At 40.7% G+C, this 23,251-nt stretch overlaps 1 protein-coding gene across 47 annotated transcripts in view; it reads right to left on the minus strand.

The window, feature by feature from the left end:
* Positions 1-6,639: 6,639 nt before the first annotated feature.
* Positions 6,640-23,251, minus strand: part of SMARCA2 (SWI/SNF related BAF chromatin remodeling complex subunit ATPase 2) — a 189,352-nt gene continuing 172,740 nt past the window's right edge. For all 47 annotated transcript variants that reach the window (XM_081502976.1, XM_081502968.1, XM_081502889.1 and 44 more), the window contains 5 exons: positions 18,468-18,573; positions 17,841-17,942; positions 14,523-14,655; positions 9,228-9,370; positions 6,640-7,565 (listed from right to left, as the gene is read on the minus strand). In XM_081502976.1, the coding sequence (XP_081359102.1) occupies positions 7,530-7,565; positions 9,228-9,370; positions 14,523-14,655; positions 17,841-17,942; positions 18,468-18,573 (520 nt within the window). In that variant the 3' untranslated portion in view covers positions 6,640-7,529. The remainder of the gene's footprint in view (positions 7,566-9,227; positions 9,371-14,522; positions 14,656-17,840; positions 17,943-18,467; positions 18,574-23,251) is intronic.

The raw sequence follows: 23,251 nt of genomic DNA on the forward strand, positions 1-23,251 counted from the left end.
CGATGTCCTTTTCCAGGGGACCTTCCCAACACAGGGATCGAACCATTGTCTCAAGTCTCCTGCACTGGCAGGCAGGTTCTTTACCACTAACGCCACCTGGGAGGCCCATACAGAGGGAAGGTCCTTGCCATAGGAGGGTCAGTCATTGAGAAATCCCTGATTCTCAAGGGAGAAACAGCCAACAAGTTTTAGAACAGGGTTGTTATATATTCAGCTAAGACCTTGGCTGTGCTTACATACCAGATGCCCCCACTCATCTCCCCCAGATTCTGAATAAAAATCCTAAAACTGCCTTGTTCCATCCTGTAGAGACAGGCTGTGTGCTATGCCGAATCAACAAATGAACAACATGGGAAATCACTCCAAAAAAAAAAAAACTTGCAGACAGCTTGAGGAGGACCCAAGACATGGGGGAAAGGGGAGAGGGGTGACTCAAGACAGTTTTGTTTAGTTTACAAAAGGACAGAGGCCCAGCTAACCTCAGGATTGCTGCCGGGCAGGAGCTGTCACTAGAGCACCATGCGTTCTTCTATAGACTTATTGATGTAGTGGCGGGGTCTTGGCACTGAGGAACTGCTATGCAGGCCTACGATTAGGTGGCAATGATTTAGTGAGCCCCTGGGGCTGTGATCTTCACCAGTGCTTCTCAGATTGGCTCCCCCGGCCCTTAGGAGAGAAAAGAAGGTACTGGAATTGGGTATTGTTATTCTTCCATGTTGGAAAAATAGTTTGTTAAGGGTGGGCCTTGTTAAGAAGGTCTATTTAAGTATGGCTACTTTTCTACTCTCTCTGCTCAAAAAGTGAGGGGGATTTTTCTCCCGTCTTTACTGTGAGAACCTGATAGGGTTCCAGGAGGTAAATCTCATGAAAGTGTGGGAACCCTCCTAAGACTGGGCACCCTTGCTATTTTTAACTCTCAAACTTGTCCAACTGAGGCCTCCAGCAATTTGTTAATTATAGATTAGGTTTTCCTATCCTGGTACTGGGGCTTCCCAGGTGACTCAGAGGTAAAGAATCCGCCTGCCAATGCAGGAGGCATGGGTTCAGTTCCTGGGTTGGGAAGATCCCCTGGAGAAGGAAATGGCAACCCACTCCGGTAGCCTTGCCTGGAAAATCCCATGGCCAGAGAAGCCTGGCAGGCAGCAGTCCTTGGGGTCACAAAAGAGTTGGACATGACTTAGTGACTAAAAAACAAAAGCCTGGTACTGGTTAGCTGCTGCTGGCCTTCTGCTCCTCCAGTAGGTTGTGATTCTCTGTATCTGCTTGTCTGTCTCTTCAGCTTGAGGGGCAGCAGTTTGCCCTGAACAAACTTCAGTTCTCTGGTGGATCCAAGAAGAGCTGTTGATTTTCAGTTTGCCCAGCTATTTTCTTATTGTGTTAAAGCAATAGCTGACTTCCAGGCTCCTTAAATGCTAGACAAGATACTGGAAACCTTAAACACTTCTCTCTGGGTGGTAATAGTATCAGTGTTTTGTTTTTGTATTTTTTTTCCTGGTACTTTCTGTACCTTTGTACTTTTCTTACTTTCCACATTTTCTACGATGTGCATATATTTATTTTATTCAAAAAAAGAAAATAAATGTTCTCAGAAAAAATTTTAAGTGAGTTTAATCCCTGTTGTCTCTTGAGAAACCTGTATGCAGGTCAGGAAGCAACAGTTAGAACTGGACATGGAACAACAGACTGGTTCCAAATAGGAAAAGGAGTACGTCAAGGCTGTATATTGTCACCCTGCTTATTTAACTTATATGCAGAGTACATCATGAGAAATGCTGAGCTGGAAGAAACACAAGCTGGAATCAAGATTGCCGGGAGAAATATCAATAACCTCAGATATGCAGATGACACCACCCTTATGGCAGAAAGTGAAGAAGAACTAAAGAGCCTCTTGATGAAAGTGAAAGAGGAGAGTGAAAAAGTTGGCTTAAAGCTCAACGTTCAGAAAAGTAAGATCATGGCATCTGGTCCCATCACTTCATGGGAAATAGATGTGGAAACAGTGTCAGACTTAATCTTTTTGGGCTCCAAAATCACTGCTGATGGTGATTGCAGCCATGAAATTAAAAGACGCTTACCCTTGGAAGGAAGGTTATGGCCAACCTAGATAGCATATTTAAAAGCAGAGACATTACTTTGCCAACAAAAGTCCATCTAGTCAAGGCTATGGTTTTTCCAGTGGTCATGTATGGATGTGAGAGTTGGATGGTGAAGAAAGCTGAGTGCCGCAAAATTGATGCTTTTGAACTGTGGTGTTGGAGAAGACTCTTGAGAGTCCCTTGGACTGCAAGGAGATCCAATCAATCCATCCTAAAAGAGATCAATCCTGGGTGTTCATTGGAAGGACTGATGTTGAAGCTGAAACTGCAATACTTTGGCCACCTCATGCGAAGAGTTGACTCATTGGAAAAGACCCTAATGCTGGGTAGGATTGGGGGCAGGAGAAGGGGATGACAGAGGATGAGATGGTTGGATGGCAACACTGACTCGATGGACATGGGTTTGGGTAGACTCTGGGAGTTGGTGATGGACAGGGAGGCCTGGCGTGCTGCAATTCATGGGGTCGCAAAGAGTCAGACATGACTGAGTGACTGAACTGAACTGAATCCCTGTTGATGTGGAGGAAAATAAGGCAAGTTGCAGAGAATAGTATGGTACTTAAGAAATAAACTGAACATTCAACCCCAGCACAGCTTACTGTCTATATTAACATGACTTTACAATTCCGTTGGCATCATTAGCATAATTTAAGTTTTCCAGGAGAACCTTACCCCAGCAAATGATTATTGTCTATTACATGAGCTTCTATAAGACACATCAGCTCTTCAGGAGAAAGCAATATAATTAATGGATAGTTATGCCCTAAGACTCTTAGATTCCCCCCTCAAAATCCTTAGCTTACTCCTTCCACAGTCCTAAACTGTGTATCACAGTCTTTACCCAGTCTTAACCAAAGTCAGATTTCAAGAAAATCCAACCTTGACTTTCCTTCTCAAACTACCAAAGCTCAATCAAGGCAGTGGGTTCCCTTACCACAGTACGCAATAAGTTCCACTTCATCTTGTTACTAGGTTACATTGGTGATAGCTGGAGAACTGGCATTTGATGGTGTATGTTTCTATGTGGTTTTTTTTTTTTTTTTTTTAATGTGAATAAGAACAGGCAAAAGTAATCACATCAAGCTGTTAAAGCTGATTGCCTGGTAGAGGTGAATTCCAAATTAATTTTCTTTGTATTTCACTGGTTGTGGTGGACATATGTCCATTTTATCATTTTGGAGGAGAAATTTAAAGGTTTTACAAGACAATTTAAAATGCATATTTTTCTGGTGGGGCACTATGAGTCCAGTCTCTGTAAGGTTTATAATCTCACAGTGAGCATTGCTTCACAGCAGTTCTTGAGTTCACAAAGAGGCCTCTGTTGAATGGATAAATAACAAAGTTCTACTGTACAGCACAGGGAACTATATTCAAAATCCTATGATAAACCATAATGAAAAATATGAAAAAGTGTGTGTATATGTATGAATGAATCACTTTGCTGTACAGTAGAAAGTAACACAACATTGTAAATCAACTACACTTCAGTAAAATATGCTTTGAAAAATGACAGAGACCTCTTTCTAGTATATATATTTAAAAAAAAAGAAACCAGTGTTAATAAACAGGAACACTGGTTTTCCCATAGTCTTGACTTAGTTGTCTTGCTTTCTGCAATTTGGAAAATCCCTTTGGAAAATTCTTACTGAAAATGATGCAGAATACGGATACTTTCTTGCATAAAGGGCTTAGTCACTAGGAACATGTCACTTCCACCCTCTGTTAATAAGCTCCATGTCCTAAATCCACACCAGTGATGATTAGAGCTCACCTGGACATAGATCTAGCAGTTCTAGACATATCAGGCGTCCTTTCTTGCCCTGCACTGCCTCATTTTTGATGACCTCTCCCCAAGTATAATAAAGACTGAAACCCTGCGATTCATATACTGTATGACAGAATATGTGAATAAGGACAGAAATGTTACTTTATCTGGTTTGATGTGGCTCTTATTTAGCAAATTTTAAGAAGAGGAATAGACTTGGCCATTCTTCCAGTGTATCTGTAGAGTGAGATTGACTCTTACTATAATATTCTCATGGGAACTACATTTATTCATAAGGGGAGAATATGTCTCCAGCTTTCTGCTAAGGAGACCAAAAATATTTCCCCCAAGTATTATAGTGTATCAGTCTGAATGAGGTTCAAGTTAAGCACAATTGAAGCTTGCTTCCTGGTAACCTATATGACAGAAAAGCTGTGTCAGAAACAGAAAAAATATTCAGACTTTTCTGTTATTTCCATTTATATTGGTTTTACTAGAATGACGATTGTGTGATGGATGTATATGCCTGTACCAGTGATCTAAATCAGGATCAGGACCACTGTGGCCTCATACTGTTCCCCAGGAATGAAATAATGGGGATTAAGAATCTGATAGCTTTAGCTGTGCTCCTTTGATTTGAGCACGATCAGAATCACCTGGAGGGCCCTAGTGCTATCCAAGTCAGCGGAATCTTAGGGGCCTTTAGGATCCAATGGCAGCTGGGTGTAAAGGACAAGGTATTAACCCTTGTGGAGTGGCTTGTCACCAAGAGAAAGAACCAAGGTAGTGGAGGAGCCAAGCCAAGAAAACCAGATCCTAGAGGAAAGTTCCATTCTCAGTCATGGAAACCAGACACCTAAGCCAGGACTCGTTTGTAAGCCTGGTAATATCAGCAACTGCCAAACAAAGGGGTACCTGGAGCTTATCAATAAGATCAGTTCCAGGCTTCACTCACTGGGGAGGTGGGGAAGCTGCAAGGAAGATGGGTTTTGGAGGCAAACAAATCTTAACTTTCAAATTATGCTTTGGGGCACTGGCCATAGCTATTCAGTCTCTCCTTTGCATCATCCTTATTTATAGAAAGGGGATAAGAACTATGCCTTCTTCCCAGGTTCTTGTAATTAAATAATTCTAGTAAAAAAATCAAGGATTTTGCCTGATACTCTTAGCTTCCTTCCTCTGTTCCTGGAAAACTGTTGCTTTTGGGAAGAACGAAGCCTACCCCTGGGCTCAGCTACTGGTAACAGACAAGGTGGCTGCTGTGACCAGGTTAAAAATAGGCGGATGTGCAGATGCCTCTTAGTCACGCATGAGCACGTTCCCTGCCAGCTCACTACTGTTCTAAGAGCCACCTTCTGCCTTTCCTTTCTACTCTAGCCAGGGAGAACAACACAGCAAGACAGCAGGAGAGAGATCAGAGAACATCCTTCACACACAGACGTCCTAAACCATAAAGACAATCGTTTGGATGGCTTTAGAACAGCAGTGCCTTTAAACTAATAGCAAATCATCTCAGTAAGAAAAACTAATTTGATTTATTCTTTCCTGGGAGTCTACCATCCTACTGTGGTCAGCAAACTAAACAAGCCAAGAAGAGAAACCAACACATTCTGCAATGCTCAGACTAACTGGAAATTCAGACCTGAGTGGACATTTAGAAAGACAGGAATTTCGCAGGAGGATTGCATTTTGTGTGGGTCAAATTTCCTTCAAGATTCAAAGAAAGATGTGTTGGCAGTTCCTCATATTATGAAAGTGAGAATCCCATAGTTCTCCTTAGACATTTATAAGAAATGAAGTTTCCACCAACTAATGCATTAGAGACAAGTGAAAATGCTTCCATTCTGGTCCTTGTCATTGGCTTAGTTAAGAAACAAGTGGGTGGGGGTGGGGTGGGATAGATTAGTCGTTATTGAATCTTAGTAGAAAGGTATATGGGGTGTTCACTGAACCAGTCTTTCAAAATGAGCACTCTTCAGATCTTTCTAAATTGATATGACTATAGATTTATTAAATACTAAGGTATAAATCTATATTACCATAGATAGGCATATTTCATTTTACTGCACTTTGCTTTATTGTGCTTTGTAGATACTGTGTTTTTCGCAAATTGAAGGTTTGTGGTAACCCCCACCTTCCGCAAATCTGTTAGTACTACTTTCCAATAGCATTTGCTCACTTCATGTTTCTGTGTCATGTTTTAGTGGTTTTGATACTTTCTCATTATATTTGTTGTGATCTGTGATCTGATTATTACTACCATGACTTGCTGAAGCCTCAGATGATGGTTAGAAGGTATGTATGTTATTTTTTAGACATAATGCTGTTGCACACTTAATGCTGTTATACGCTTAAGACTACAGTATAGTGCAAACTGAACTTTACATGCACTGGGAAGCCAAAAACTCGTGGGACTCACTCTATTGTGCTGTTCATTGTGTTGATCTAGAACTGGACCTGCAGTATCTCTGAGGTGAACATGTGGATTTTCTGGTAAGTAAATAGAAGTTAAACCACTAGAAAAGGTTGAGCAGGGGCTTAGTGTGACTCAGTCTACGGCAGCATCAATCCTGTTATGTAAGTTTCAAGTCACAAAAGCAATAAACTCCTCTCCCTTGCAACACACCTGGTTCATTCCAGGGGATACTCTCAGTCTTTCTTTAAAAAATTTTTTCCTACCATGTGCACTGTAGCAAGAGCTTGCCCAGCCCTCTGCAGGAGACTCTTACTCAGGCACCAGGGTTTTAATCTCCCAGAACTCAAAAACCAGAGGCAGTGTTTGTTGAGCTCAGTTATATCTTTATTAGGAAAGCACCAACACCACACTCTTGGAAATTACTGGAATTTTATTTGCCTCAGGCTTATGACTTGCAACCAAAGACATTGTGCAAAGAAAGCAAAGATTAAGTACACTTTAGGGAGAAGGAGACGATACACGTTGGTAACATAGGAGATAAGGTTGACAAAAGAAGCCATCCATTACACTATATAGATTGCAATATTCAATAGCGATTTCAACAAAACTTTTTTAAAATCAAGAGCGAAAAAATTAAGCAATGTTTACAGTAGACATAAATCTTATACAATTCAAAAAGCATTTTTTTTCCAGATCATAGAGCATAAAATGGAAAAATGTCTATGTAGGTGAAGTCTAACTACTGTACATTTATCACCTATTAAAGTTGCTTATATGTACCACAGTGTAAAAAAAAACAATACCAAACAAATAAAAACCTTGAAAATTGCCTGATGAAAAATAAAATAACCAGTGGCTTTTAATGGCTTCTCCTGGTTATCAGTGCTACAAAAAGACAAAAATCTTCTCATCTGAACAGGTGATAAAACCAGGCACAATCAAACCGTTACCAAATTAGACCCACCCATAGAAATATACCATCCACCTACAATTTTTCCATCAAAAGCTTTTTTGTTTGTCTTAATCTTTGAGGCCCATTTGGTCACAATATGTTACAAAGGTTTGTGTATGCGTGTGTGTTTTTTTACACCATGATATCATATGTTTGTCTGGCACTATTCTAAAGCTAGTTTATAGATGATAATGATATAGAAACGACCCAGTGCCCATAAGAGAAATGAACTCACTGGGTAGAGACGAGAGAGGGGAAGAAAGAGTTCAGTTCTACCAAGAAAAAAAATGTCCGTAGTGATCACTCATCATCAGTCCCACTGGCTTCTGATTGTTCCTAAAAGTAAATGTAGGACAGAAAAGACAATAAGCCATCAAGAGGCAATGTGCAAAAGAAATGACATTGTGCAGTTAACCCTACTAGTAAAGAGGCATTAACAGTCTCTGTGCTGAAAAGGGGAGCTCCTACTTGGAAACCCCAAAGCAGTGCCGGCCATCTGTGCCAGCGTTGGGCTCTCTTTCAGTTGGGTATGAAAAGTTCATGGCTTATGATTTCTTTATGGCTGTGCTGGATCTTTGTTGCTGTGCGAGGGCTTTCTCTAGCTGCGGCTCTAGAGTGCGGGCTCAGTAGTTGTGGCACATGGGCTTACCTGTACCATGGCATGTAGAATCCTCCCGGAGCAGGGACTGAACCTGTGTCTCCTGCATTGGCAGGTAGATTCCCAACCACTGGACCACTGGGGAAGCTCATGGCTAATGATTTCTATTTTGAGCACTATTTTTAGAAAATCCATGGGCTTCCCAGGTGGTGCAGTGGTAAAGAATCCGCCTACCAATGCAAGAGATGTGGGTTCAATCACTGGGTGGGGACGATATCTTGGAGGAGAAAATGGCAACCCACTCCAGTATTCTTGCCTGGAAAATCCCATGGACAGCAGGCTACAGTCCATGGGGTTGCAAATAGTCAGACACGACTGAGCATGCACACGTTGCAAGGGAGAATAAAGTACTGTGCGTTTGATTTTAGGATTTTAAATGTATTTGAAAATGCTTGTGTAGAGGGTTCAGGCTGGGTGGGGTGGGATAAGAATGCTAAACTTTTTTCAACAGACCTCAATGGCAAATATGTTGAAGGAAAATCAAACTAGCATACATTTGAACATGGAAAATTAACTTTCCAGAAAGCAAAAGAAGGGGATTGGTGGTAGAGAACTTGGAAGTCCTCTGGAAAGTGAATGAAATGGAGGGCCCTTCAGAAGGCACTGTATTAGAAGCTACCTGGGCTGCCCACAGAGTCAAGGACAGCACACCAGACCGAGCTACGCTCTTTGGGTCTGAAATCAGCCTCTGCTGTTTACTTACGTGACCTGCAGCAAAATGCACATAACATAAATAAGCACTGATTTCTGTAATAAAGTGAGAGTGACATCTATCTTGGGATTATTATAAGCATTAAGTATGGTACCATATGAGAAGGTCCTTATGTCAGGACCTGGCTCCATCAATGCACCCTGAATTTTTCAAATTTTAAAAATAACACCTCTAGGTGTGTAAAATTCATCTGAGTTCTTTGTATGGCACCTGAAGTAGCAACTCAGATCCAAAACTCTGACATCCTATCATTTTTTCTCAGCCTCCCATGGAATGGTTATTTCCTCTGTATATATACTAGGTATGCTGGGTGGTATGGCTATAAAATATTAACTGGCCATGAAGAAAACTCTATTTGTAAGTAGGCACTGAGAAGATAAAGGGAAAGAGGGAACTTGATTTAGCAGTTTTTCATTTTTGAAGGCTATTAAAAAGGCAATAAACAAAGCCCCAAATTCTGTTATAAATCACACAGCTCAGTTCACATCCCTCAATAATGAAATCTCACCAAATCTTTAATGTTCATTTCTGAGTAATAAAGCATAGAGGGTGGAAGGGGCATGGGTGTATGAGAGGGAAACAGAAGTGGGGAGGGCTTCCCAACTTCAGCGAAAACTGCCATACTTACATTTTCATCTTGCTCTTCATCACTGTCAAAATCGCTCACCACAGGCTTGGCTTTTCCTCGATTTGGCCTTTTCTTGCCTTTTCCTTTGTCCCGGCCTTTCTCATCCTTTTTATTGAGCTTGATTTTCACCTTAACAGATTTCGCTACAATAAAACCAAAACAGGCAGCAATGAGGAATCACAGGGGAATCTTTTTACAAGTAGTAAAATGATCCCAGCCTACAGATGACAAAGCCAACATCCCAGAGTGCCCAGAATGTCCTTGATTTATACCTGTTCTCCAGTGGCTGATCCAATTATAGTTAGCACCCTTTCACTTGCAAATGTGTCTTGGTTTTGCATGATAAGTTACATAGTCACCCTAAACAGGCCACTAGAGGGAATGGGGTCCCAGAGGGAAGCTGGGCTGGGTCATTTTCCAGGTCTCTTGATGGCTGAACAGGGATCTTCCTAATAACCAGGATGGTGAAGGCTACCTTACCGACTGCATGGAGGGGTATGGGCATTTTTTTAAAAGAGAACTTTGACATCAAAAAGTGTACATAAGTGTAAAAGGGTTTAAAAAAAAAAGCCAATGATTTTACTGTTTAAATAACTCCAGTTGACTTAAAAAGTTAACAGCACAGCAAGGTACAAAATGGAAAGTAAAAACAAATGAATTTGAAAGCTTTTTTCCCCTCTTCTCTAGTCTCTCTTCCTACTGTTTTCTTTCTGGTGATTATTTCCAGAAAAAGTAGTATATATCCCTATTTGCAAATATATTCATCCCTGTGTGTGTGTATGAATCTCTATAGGCAGATGACATAAAATTCCAGATAATTATGTATACAGAGAATATAAAGAATTCAAGTATAAACACATACAGAAAGATGGCACCCCTTTCCACTTTCGCAGGACTGTTCTGAGGCTAGAAATAAAACCACTTGGAAGAAAGAGGTCAAAGTGTTATACCACAATTACAGGTGTACATCCCAAGGTACACAGAAAATCTGTCCCCCGGCATTGTTCTGGGACAGGTGTCCCTAGAATAGCATTTTCAGGAATGGATGATGAAGTGACTGAGAATGGATGTCTGTCATTCAAACTCGTTTTGTTAGAATATCGTGTCTGGTGGGTCTCAAGGCACCTAGAAATAGATAATTGTCATGGAGGGAATCAGCTCTGGAAGGAATCTCAGAGATGAGAACTTTTCAGACTTCTGTGAAGGGGGAGGGACCCACTGAACATTTCCAAAGATTAAGTCTTCCATGGAAGTGTAGGCTGACAAAAAAGATGAGACAGAGCTGTTCTAAAGTGTAGGGACAACATACGCCCTCCCCCCATCCCAAATAGGGCAGAAGCTGGCAAATCCTAGTGCACAAAACAGTATTTCTAGTCCAGGCTTCTTCCATCTACCATACCCACATGTCCGCTGCTTAATGAGCTATAAGGCAGGGACATGTTGCTTTGGGTGGAGTAATTTAGGACCAGAAGACAAGACTGGGGATGAAAAGGTCTACCTGTTAGTGGAAATGTGTATAAGATGTGAAGGCCTTTAAATTCAAACAATAGCAATTTGGAAAGAAAAAGTGTACTACCTTTACCTATACAGGTGTAGTTCTTCCTGACGCAGGAGTACAGGAAATCCATGGAAGTCAGGAAGAGGCAGAAGACTGGCAGTAAAGGCAAGAAAATACATGCTCAAGAACACACTCTAAATGCTCATGAGAGTGGTGGGCACTGGAAAGCCATCAGGCTCTGTGAGTCAGTGGATTACGTTCCTCCACAACCCCCACCTAAAAGGCTGCCATGGGCAACTAGGCTAATAACTGGACCATCAGATGGGCCCTTTAAACAGCATTCTAAGGCTTTACATGACCACCACATAGACCTGTGACAAGTTCTAATTGACCAGGGTGGTAGGCAGAAGAATGATGGCCTCCCAGAGATGTCCATGTCCTAATCCTCAGACCCTGTCAATATGTTTACTCTGCACTGCAACAGGGAGCATGCCATAATCCCTTGGGATGGGGAGACTATCTTAGATGAACCAGGTAGGCTCAATCTAGTCACAGGTCCTTCAAAGTGGAAGAAGAGGAGCTCCTGGTTCAAGATGATGACACAGGAAGACACTGAACTTGCCTCCTCTCACAGACACACCAAATGTAAGCTACAAATGGGACCACTGCCTCTGAAAAAGATGTAGAAACTAGCTGAGTGACACCTCCACATTGAGCAAATGAGGAAGAACCCACACTGAAGCAGGTAAGAGGAGCGAAGAGGCTGAGACATAATCTCACAGCAAACCCTATCCCTGGTGCAGTGACCCACAGCTGGGTCCAGATCCAGGGATTCCTAAATAAGGGAAAACCCAAAGAAATGCACACTGAGACATACTGTAATTAAAATATCAAAACTTAAAAAACCTTAACAGCAGCAAAAATAACTTAGGCACAAGGGAACCCCTGAGAAGACTAGCAGTAGATTAAGCAGAACTGAGTGATAACCTATATGGGAAAAGAATCTGAAAAAGAATGGATACATGTATATGTATAACTGAATCACTCTTCTGTGCACCTGAAACTAGCACAGCATTGTAAGTCAACTATACTGCAACATAAAATAAAATTTTTTTAAAAAGGACATTTGTGACAACATGGATGCACCATGAGGGCATTATGCTAAATGAAATAAATCAGCAAAAGATACTGTACAATTTCACTTATATGAGATTAAAAACTAAACAGATATGGTGGTTGCAGAGGTGGGGTGGGAAATGGGTAAAGGGAATCAAAAGGTATACATCTCCAGTTATAAATAAGTCATGGGGTTTAAGGTAAGCAGGGTGAGTATGGTGAATATTGTATTGCATATTTGAAATGTGCTAAGAAAATCTTCAAAGTCCCTGTCACGAAAAAAAAAATTTTTTCTAACTATGTGGTGATGGATGTCAAGTAGATTTACTGTGATCATTTCAAAATATACACAAATATGGCATCATTATGCTATATATTTGAACCTAATACATCAGTTATACCTCAACAACAAAAAGAAGGACAAGCATGAAGAGGAGGCAGAAGAGAGGGTCAAAGAGATGCAACATGAGAAGGAGACACAAGGAAATGGATTCTCCCCTGGAACCCCCACAAAGGAACGCAGTCTGCTAACACCTTGATTTTGACCCAGAGAGACCCACAGCAAACTTGTGACCTACAGAACCGTGAGACAGTAAATGTAAGTTGTACTGAGGCACTAAGTTTGCGGTCATTTGTTAGAGTTGCCATTGAAACATGTATATTATCATATGTGAAACAGAACACCATTCCAGGTTCGATGCATGAGACAAATGCTCAGGGCTGGGGCAATTGGATGACCCAGAGGGATGAGATGGGGAGGGAGGTGGGAGCGGGGTTCAGGATGGGGAACACATGTAAACCCAGGGCTGATTCATGTCAATGTATGGCAAAAACCACTACAATATTGTAAAGTAATTAGCCCCCAACTAAAATAAATAAATTTATTAAATAAAAAAAGAAAAGAAAATCACTGTTTATGTCCACACACACACACACACAAAAAAGAAAGTTAATACACTAAGTCTCAGGAGAGGTTAGGGAAATAGTCAACTGATAGCTGGGATAAGAAGGGAGCTATTTGAAAACAGATTAGCAATCTGGCTCTAAAGTACGGAAATGTTTAGCTAGAATAAATTATGTAGACTTAATCATCAAATGCTAGTATATAAAAACTAGGGAGTAACCAGATGAAACTGAGAAAGGTTAAACTAATACTTAAAAGGCAGAATCACTAAAGAGAATAATCCTGAGAGCAGATGTGGGTGTGGGGAAACACTTAGGTACACTGCCGACAAAGATGTCAGCTCCATTCTCTGTGGCAATACATAGGCATCAGATGTGTTTTTAAAATGTGTGCAATGATTTATGGATAAGAATGTTCAGACAGCATTATTTAGAGTGAGATTACTCTCTGTTGGTACATTCATTAATGGATGTTAGCATGTATGGCTGTATAAAAACCTCTTTGCTGTGGGAGAATGTTCCTAATAGAAAAATCATGCTACAAAACAGTGTGTGATACTTCTATAAATAAAATATTTATGTGTAGAAAAAAACTGGAAGGCAACTGGAGTTAAATGCATATTGGGTGATGGAATTTTACAAATTTTCTTTTCTTAAAAATATTTTCCAAGTTGTCTGTACTAAGGATGTATCTAATAAAAAATTTTTTTAAGTGTACCTATACTGTTTTATCTAGAAGACTATAATTACTTTGAGAGGAAGTATGGGGTGAAAACATAAGTAGGTAAGAAGAAATTTTAGACATTTTCAAGGCAGCCTTAACCTTTGAAATAATACGGTTGCCCACCAAGGCTGGGACTAGGTTAAGACTAGAGAGATTCTTGCCGTGGGTAAAAAACTTGCTGCTGCTGCTGCTGCTAAGTTGCTTCAGTCGTGTCCGACTCTGTGCGACCCCATAGACGGCAGCCCACCAGGCTCCCCGGTCCTTGGGATTCTCTAGGCAAGAACACTGGAGTGGGTTGCCATTTCCTTCTCCAGTGCATGAAAGGGAAAAAGTGAAAGTGAAGTTGCTCAGTCGTGTCCGACTCTTAGCAACCCCATGGGCTGTAGCCTACCAGGCTCCTCCGTCCATGGGATTTTCCAGGCAAGAGTACTGGAGTGGGAGAGGGCCCCAAAATTCAGTAACCACGATAAATACCAGTTGATGCAATGTAAAAACTCAAAATTCATGGCAAAAAAAAAACCCATGATGAATAAAATATCAAAACTTAAAAGACAGGATCAGTATCTGATCCACGGAGGACAAAATGCACCACAGTCTGACAGTCAAGGTGGTGATTCTCAAAGTGTGGCGCTGGATGCATCCCCTGTGAACCTGGTAGAAACACTAGACTCCCAGACCCCACCGCAGGCAACTGAATCGGAAACTCAGGGGTGGAGCCCAGCAATCACCCAGCTTAGAGAACCACCGTGCTGGGTAACAGCAAGGTGGTATTAACAGCTACGCTGTGAGAAAATGTCTATTACACTGATTTCCAAAGGCAACATTCAGTGTGTGCTGTGAGCCTGGCCACGTGCTAAGCTCTTTGCATGGTTTTACACAGGAGGAAACGGAGCTCCAGCAAGGTTAAGTCCACTGCCAGGGCTGCCCAGAAAGGCCACAGAAAACCAAGGCCTAAATCCAGATCTGCCTGACTCTCACATCTGCCCTGTGAGCATCTGGAGAAACGACGCAGGTGGCCAGGGCCCAAAGAAGTGGAGAAACCGCGTGGACTCACCCTCTGACTCCGACTCTTCTTCATCTTCTTCTTCCTCCTCTTCATTGCTTTCGTCCTCACTCTCTTCCTCTTTGGCAATTTTCTGCCGAGCGCTCTTAAACACTGACTGTAAGACGATGGAGTCTTCATAGATCTAAAGGGTCAAAACGGCAGCTGTTAAAAACCCCAATCTGAGGGCCTGAGACTCACAAACGCAGCATGTTCTGTTCTTCCCTGTGCCCACACCTCTGACACCCAACAGGAAAACGCCAAACTCAGATCTACAGAGAGACTCTTATAGGAAAAGTCCACAGACAGCTGAATTAATTTCAGCTGTCTGTGTGCGCGCACATGCTTGAGAGGGAAGGGTGGGCTTCAATAAGATGTCCTCTCATTTTTGACAGCAAGACCAGTGTTTAAGAAATGTTATTTCTTAATAGATCAAATTTGTGGTTACCAGAGGCGGGGGTAGGGGAAGCTAGAATTGGATGAAGGTAGTCAAAAGATACAAACATCCAGTTATAAGACAAATAGGTACAGGGATGTAAGGTACAATATGGTAAATATAATCAATACTGCTGTATGTTATATATGAATGTCGTTAAGAGAGTAAATCTAAGTTCTCATTACAAGAAAAATATTTTTTTTCTATTTCTTTGATTTTATTCCTATATGAGATGATGGATATTCACTAAACTTACTGTGGCAATCAATTCATGATTTATGTAAGTAAATATACTGTACACTGTAAACTTATACAGTGCCATAGGTCACAAATCTCAGTAAAACTAGAAGGAAAAAATGATAAAATCAAACTATATTTTTTATTTAAATTGTTCCATCAAGTACTGTGGTATAGCAACTTTTTTTAAAGGTGCAATTCTCCTAACAAAAATGGAAAACAATTATTTATTACTGACTTTATCTGTGCCAGCCAACAGTATTTCAATAAATGCTTTATTTCTAGTGTATACACATATGTGAGCATAGCCCTGTGTGGTTGCTGAGAGAACTATAAAGTTCAAAAATGGTCCTTTTCCTCAAAAAACTGAAAACAGAAGTACCATATGATCCAGCAAGCCCATTCCAGATATATACCCAAAGGAACTGAAAGCAGGGTCCTGAAGAGATACGTACACACCCATGTTTACAATAGCACTATTCACAGTAGCCGAGAGGTAGAAGCAAACCAAATTTTCATCCATAGAGGTATGGATAAACAAAATGAGGTCTATCCATATGGTGGAATATTATTCAGCCTTAAAAAGGAAAGAAATCCTGTTACATGCTATGCAACATGGATGAACTTTGAGGATATGATGCTAGGTGAAATAAGCAGCCACTCACAGACAAAAACTGTGTGATTCACTTATGAGCTGTCTAGTCAAATTCATAGAAAGAGAAGGTAGAACAGTGTTTGGTGGAAAGATTACAGAGTTTCACTTTTACATGGTGAAAAAGTTCTGGAGGTCCATTGCACAAGAATGAAAATACCCTTCATGCTACTGAGCTGTACACTTAAAAATGGTAAAGAAGACACGCTGGGATGGGCCACTGGGGCAGAATTTCACCAGAGACACTTCAGTTTAGCTGGATCTTAAAGGTGAGGACGATCCTATTAGGGGTCAGAAAGAGGGGTTTTTAGGAAAGGGGAGCAAAGGAAAAGGTGGGGAGGCAAGAATCACAAAGATGTGTCTGGGATGGAGCCATCATCAATTTCCTGGTTATGACAGGGGATGACTGTTATGCAAGATGTTAATGTCAAGGCACTCTGTATTTATATTCTTTCCTATAACTGCATGTGTATCTGGGGAAGTGGGTGTTTACGGGACCTGTCTTATTGGACTATGAACTGTTTAGGTTGAGGAACAGCAGGAGATAAGGCTAAAGAGTGAGGCTATAACCTCAGAAAGCAGACTATGGCGATTAAATTCATCCTACAATTTAATAGTACATGGGGGAGCTCAAAGCTTGGTGGGCAGTAGATGGACAGAATAAAAAGGTGCTAAGAGAAAGATAAACCAACATCCAGGTGGGCCTGGGAAGGAAGCCAATCAACAGGCCATTTATCACCCCAGGTCAGGGGTGAAGCAGTGTGGCAAACTGGGGGTGGTGGGACGTGGTGAATATCACAGTGTAGACACAGTCCTGTAAAGAGCCTCCAGTCTACCCACAAACCATAAGTGGTCATTCACAAAACCCCTCCGTATTGACTCTTGTACTTAACTGTGGCCTAGTTTTCACCTTAAATTTCTTTGAAGAAGGCTTGCTTTCAAGACCTATTGTTTTGGTCAAAATAACACTAATATTATGTCCCATTAACTGGAAAGGTATATAGTCTGTTCAAGGCACATTCTGAGGAGTCCCACATTCTCCAATTTAGTGACTAGAATTGACATGAAGATTAAAAACCCCGTTCAGGAAAGAGGCCTAAGGAATTTGATGGTGGTTTAACACTGCATTGGTTGGCAGACACACTGACCTGCCTTCATGTTCTTTCTGCTTCCTGAGTACGAGAACATAGATGGGAAAAGGAAAGTAAAAGTGAAGTCACTCAGTCGTGTCCAACTCTTTGCGACCCCTTGGACTGTAGCCCACAGGGCTCCTCCGTCCATGGGATTTTCCAGGCAAGCATACTGGAGTGGGTTGCGATTTCCTTCTCCAGGAGATCTTCCCAACCCAGGGATTGAACCCCGGTCTCCCGCATTGTAGGCAGATGGTTTACCATCTGAGCCACCAGGGAAGTCGAGAGTTCCTACAAAAGGTGAGTGGAATTGAGGTGTAATTAAAGCGAGAGTGTCTTCCACCTACTTAGTTATTTTAATAGACTCACTTACTTATAGACTCTTATAACTGCAGAGAAAGAAAGTAAAGAGAATTGCAGCTGACCTGATAAAAAGCATTTTTGTAACAATTAGAGGTGACGGTTGTTTTTTGCTATATAATTTTTGTTTTAAAAAAAATAGCAGTTTCAGCTCCCGAGGCAAATTTGCAATCAGAAAACCCAAGGTAAATATAACCAAATACACCATTTCTATAAAAGCAAAGATTGTACCTCTAACTTTTAGGCATTATATTAAGTTATTAACTTAAATTCCTCCTCTGGTTAAAAGCCAGGCCTTAAAAGGGAAGCACAAGTAGGAACTAGCATGGATACGGTACAAAGGAGCTGGCATTAATTTAAAAATGCCAAAGCCTCGATTGACTAACATAGGTAAGTAGCATGGAAAGATAGGCTTTTATTTTTCCTTTTCTTCTGCCAGGATAGGAGCGATGGTAGCAAATGAAAATATTTTACTTAGAACAACACAGGCATGTTTCAAGTTAAACGTGTCTCACCTGGGATCCCTCCAAGTTGAATGTCTGAGCATTGTGACAGAGGAGCATGACGTCTTTCTCCAGGTCACCCAGGCTCCGGTACTTATGATTACGAATTCTTTCCTGATGGAAATTTTGGATAAAACAGAGGAGGGGGCGGGGCGCAGGGGTCGGGGTGGGGTGGAGGTAGAAATACAACAATCAATACTTGGTTAACAAAGCCTGATCTTCCCTTTGTCTTCCCAGTAGACAGTCCTGCCAGAAAGGTGGGGCTACACGACTCCAGGGGGCGCCATCCACAGAGACCACCCTCCCACTCGTACTCCCTCCCACTTGTACTCCTTCTTACAAGGGGCAGTGAGGAGCATATGATGGGAACCTGTAAGAGCACTGGGATCATGGGAGCAATCTGAGACTTCTTAAATAAAATGCAATATAATCAATACGAGCTCTCAATATGATGACTCAATAACGTACATCTAAAGGCACAAGCACATCCTGAACTTTTTAGTGCCAAGCCCTGGTGGGTGTCAGTGGCAGTAAGATAGGTCACCACTGTCAAATCCTACTAATTAGGATTTTTTCAACCTATTTACATTTCTATTTTATTTACTTTAAGAAATAAAAGTTTGTAAACAAAAGATGTACCTTTATTTTTTTGAAATCCACCGGTTTCCTAATTAATTCATAATATTCTGGTAATTCTTTTCTTGAAGGTAACTGAATGAAGACTTCACTGAGCTGTCGCCCTGAACTGTAGGGTGGGGGAAACACACAAAAACATAACAGATCGTGCACTGCTGAGACAAACTTGTATTCTCTTTCAGAAAATGTCAAGAAAGCAAATGGCATCCCATGCATAGAAACATGGGGCTCTTTAGATCAAAGAAAATCCTACAGCAACTCTATGAGAGATTAATGTCCCTGGTGCCAGCTTCAAAATCACATGGAAATACCAGTAGGTCTCTACTTCTGTCATATATGTATGGGAAATCCACAGAGTGAATCTCTTCAGTTTGATACAAATATTTAAAATATCCCATTCCACCAAAAATTCCATTTCTAAATGAGTAATAATTGAATCGGTTAAAAAAAAAAATACACTGCCTTTCTTTCCATACCCCTTTGTTTTCAAATTCACTGTATATTCAGAGAACAGTATGTTAGAACATACTCTGGAAATTCGAATGAAAAGCTTTTGTATACACTAGGGCTGTCTTATCTTTGCAGTCTTATTCCTTTGAGAGCATTTTTACACACTGTGAACCACACATACCTTTATTATTATTTGCCGGAGGAACCCCTTCATCTTGCCTAACTCCATTTTGTGTGTATGAAGTAATTGTGCAGAAAAGAACAAACATATTTAGCAAGTGTGGCTGCCTCATGTGTCTGGGATCAGTGCTATACCCTCCCCCCGACCCCCGCCAATTCATGGTAGCTTTATTTGAAAGCACATTTAATAGCAACAAATGCTTCACATTTTGTAATTTTGAGAAACAGACTATAATACAATATAAGCATTTAACATTACCTAACGTTAAAAGCAGACACAGTCAAAGGAACAAGATATAATTTAGGCTCAGGATCCTATTTTCTGACTCAGCCTATCTAGATCAATAACAGCTTGGGAGATATGGTATAGACATTTTTCACAAAAATCTCACTTCCCTTACAATGCCATCTCCACTTCTTTTGTGAAGCCAGAAATACATGAAACAAATAAAAATAAATAAGTCACTGCCATGTAAATTTTGGAAGGTAATCCTAGGAGTGTGTGAGAATGCTAGAAGCAGCAGCAGAGAATGAGTGACAATATGCTGTTTTAATCTATAGTCCCAGTTGTATAATTAAAAAATAATCATAATGACAGTTATCATAAAAAAGGCATGCGCAGTAACTCAAATGGTTGCCTAGCAACCAGTGGGGAAAATGCTGAAGTGCAAAGGGGCCTGCATAAATTAACCGAAAATCCTGTCAAAAGGATGGGTGAGTTTTTCTGTGATACTGGGTCAGTATTTAGTTTTATTTTTTAATGCATATACAGGCTTCATGAATACTAAAACCAGGGGCCAGCCCACAAGGTATAAGAAGACTGCACTTTGATAGGAAGCTGGATTTTAAAGATTATTGTGGCAAGGACCAAGGTGTTCTCTTACCCTCAGCCACCCCTACCTCCCATTTGAGGTTGAGAAATGTGACTGTACCACCATAAATTATACCATATAGAATATGAAAAAAACATTTCATTTGCTGTCACCTTTGACACAGGGCCACAATCTCTGGTCTGTTTTTCTTTCTCCCATTCTGAGACTTAAATACACAAACATTTCACTAGTCTGTAAATGAATATCTGAAAGGCAATAAAGGAATTTATAGATATTCACTTTTCTGTTTATAATTAGCATTCTGTATACCCTAGCAACAGTCAGACCTCTTTGTAATTTTGGATTTAACACCTGACCCTCAGTGACATCTTCAGTGTCATTTTCTACATTGCCAACAGATGGTGTCATTTTTCTATTGACGGATTACAAGTAAATCTTGGCTGTGTACACCTGTGATGGACATACTCTCAATTTCATCTGCGCTACTAGAGAAGTAGGAAAGAAGCAGTCTGCACTGAGGGTGTGGTAAAGCTCTTTTCATCAGGGACAGAATGGCTCAAACAATCTTGGCCTGATGTCCTGTTCCCATGACACAGAGATTCTAGAACCTATGAAGGAGACAAGTCTAGAGTTATCTATGGTCAATAGAAGAGACAGCTGAATGTTCTAAAACCCAGGACCAATACCTGTAAAATTACATAAATTTACTTGCTTTCAAAAATAAAGGCTCACGTGGCTTAATATTCCTATCTCATTTCCTTTATCCTCCTCCCGCCCTGAATGCCTCCTAAGAACCAAGGACCGGAGCTGAAGGAAGACCTGGACACCATCTAAGGAAACCTTCTGGTGGTTTCCCTAGAACCACCTCCATTCAAACCCCTCAGTCTGGCTTTCAGAGCCCTCCTCGGCTCCTTCTCTGCAAACCCCGTCTGTCCTGCTAATGTGACTATTCTAGTCAGAACAGCCTCTCTACGCGTACCCCCAAGTACGTCAGCCAATCCCCCTTTTATCACAAATTCCAAGTCTCCCACCTCTCACTCCATGGCTAGAACGTTCTCTATGCTTTTCTCCCTTCAAATATTCCATGATCCATCCAGGATCAAGAAACTGTTCTCCTCAATATTAAACAACTCTTGGTTCCTTGCTGCTCAGAACTTCATTCTTTGTGTGTTGGTTTTTCCCTCTCTTCCACAGAGCATGGGAACCCTTCCCCCATCTCTTATCAGAGGGGATAGTTCTCATCGCAACCCCAGGCAGGAAGTCTCAGGTGGTCCTGAAGGACATTCAGCTTTTATATAACCTATAGAATGCACTGAGGTAGCCAGACCACTTGCTAATGTTGTTATGATAACTTATTTTCCCCTAAATTAAAGGTTTTTTAAAAAAGGTAAAAAAAAAAAGAAGCCACCCTGACAGAGTTTTGAATTCTTGGCATTTCAAACTTAAGCTGCACAAATGCTTTTTCAATATACCTTCTCAAATACTTTTTTTCCCCACTGCCAGAAAGTTTTTTTTTTCCTAAAGTACAGAACAATGGACTAATTGTACAATGGTTTGCAGAAGGTGTTCCATTCCTTATTCTACCCCCAAGGCATTTTCCATTACGTCATTTTACACATTTAAGGCTTGAGCAGAAATTATTATCTCCAAGTGTGCTGTTTGCCATGGCAAAAGTGATACCTGTCCCCTTCCTCCAAAATGGTCTGATTTCTCACCCATTTCATACAACAGTCTATCACAGAATAAGAAACGTGATCCTATAAGATGATGGAGAAGGAGAATAGCCTAAAATACAAACATAAAGGAACCCACTGTATTTAACAGACTTTGCAGGTGCTGGTAGGCAAACACATTTCTTCTCCAGAGGTCAAAGAGACACCTGGCTATGCTGTCATGATACATGAGATGGAAAAGCTCTACATGCCACTATGCTAATGGTGGCTTGCAAGTCCTGCATGTAGAACTTACATGCTTACACACACATACAAACATATAAACATGAGATATGCTTTGTTGTGCTTCATCTGGGAGCCAGTTTTTCTCCCATTACCTCCATAAACAGAATGGAAAGAATTTCACATCTCTACTACTGTGACTTTAGAATGATGACTACAGACATTATAAATGTCACATAAATATCAGGTCTACCTCTGATTACATTTTAGGTAAAGCTGGAAGAGTACATAAGACTGTAATACTAGCTTAGAAACCTACTCCTTTAAAATGCTGGCTAGTATGTGTTTAATGATATTGGTTAAGGGTCCTTTTTAAAAAATTTTTTTGGCTGCTTCATGATTTGTGTTTTTACCTGCCAAAGCTGATCTATTGACAAGAATTCCTAATGGATACTTCTGGAAAAGTGATCTTAACTAAAGCTGAAATAGGTTTTGTTTATATATTTTTATCTTTAATGAATATAAAAATGTGTGGTTATCTTGCCTCCATAAGAAAATTTCATCATGATTTAGAACACCCACTTGTAGTTGGAAAGGCTTCACAGAAAATTATTAGAGTCCTAAAGGAATCAAACATAGGAAATCATTTGAGAAGAAAACCATAAAAACTGGGTCGGCATTGGAGGGCAGTAGGTGAAAGCATGTGTCTTTTTTTTAGGGTCAGATTCCTATATGGTTTAGTAAATACCTTTTAAAAATGCACTTAGATCTGAGTAGCACTCTGCTTGTCCAGGAAGCCCCCAGAAACCTGAGCCAGTCACATAGTAGGTGTCAGAGCATCTGCACTCTGCATTCTCTCCTGAGGTCTCTCATCTGAATCTTGCTGAGTACTGATGGACAATACTGATAATTCCTAACAAGCTTGAGAATCTGACTTCCCAGCTTCTTGAGGCGTATAGGAGGTAATACCAAAACAGAATGGGATGTGGGCTGACTTGCTTTTGGTAGTGGAATGGATAGCTGTGAAAAATCACCCCAAGGATTGTTTAAGGACTAGATATATAACGTGCCTGAGTTATCAACCAAAATGAGGTTACCCCAGGTTTATGCAAGGTAAATGCGCCAAAGTTAGGAGACCTAAAGGGCTCACTCAGCTCAATAAGAAAAGCACCAAGGCTTTAACAGTCTTCAATGCAATCACACTCTGATGTATGGTTTTGTGATTGGTAACCTACTCTAGGCAGAAATATGGATAAATATATATACATATGTATATTATATGTACATGTAAAGATGTTCATCACAGCATTATTTAAAATAACTTAAGGCAGCCAATATGCTAAACAATTAGGGGAAAAAACAAGTGAGGGAATGCTAGAATCTAAAATTATGTAGTTTTAAATTATGTGCCTTAAAAGACAGCAAAAAT

Source organism: Giraffa tippelskirchi, chromosome 1, assembly GCF_054371585.1.
Source record: "Giraffa tippelskirchi isolate mGirTip1 chromosome 1, T2T-mGirTip1v1.2.pri, whole genome shotgun sequence".
Lineage (NCBI taxonomy): Eukaryota > Metazoa > Chordata > Mammalia > Artiodactyla > Giraffidae > Giraffa > Giraffa tippelskirchi.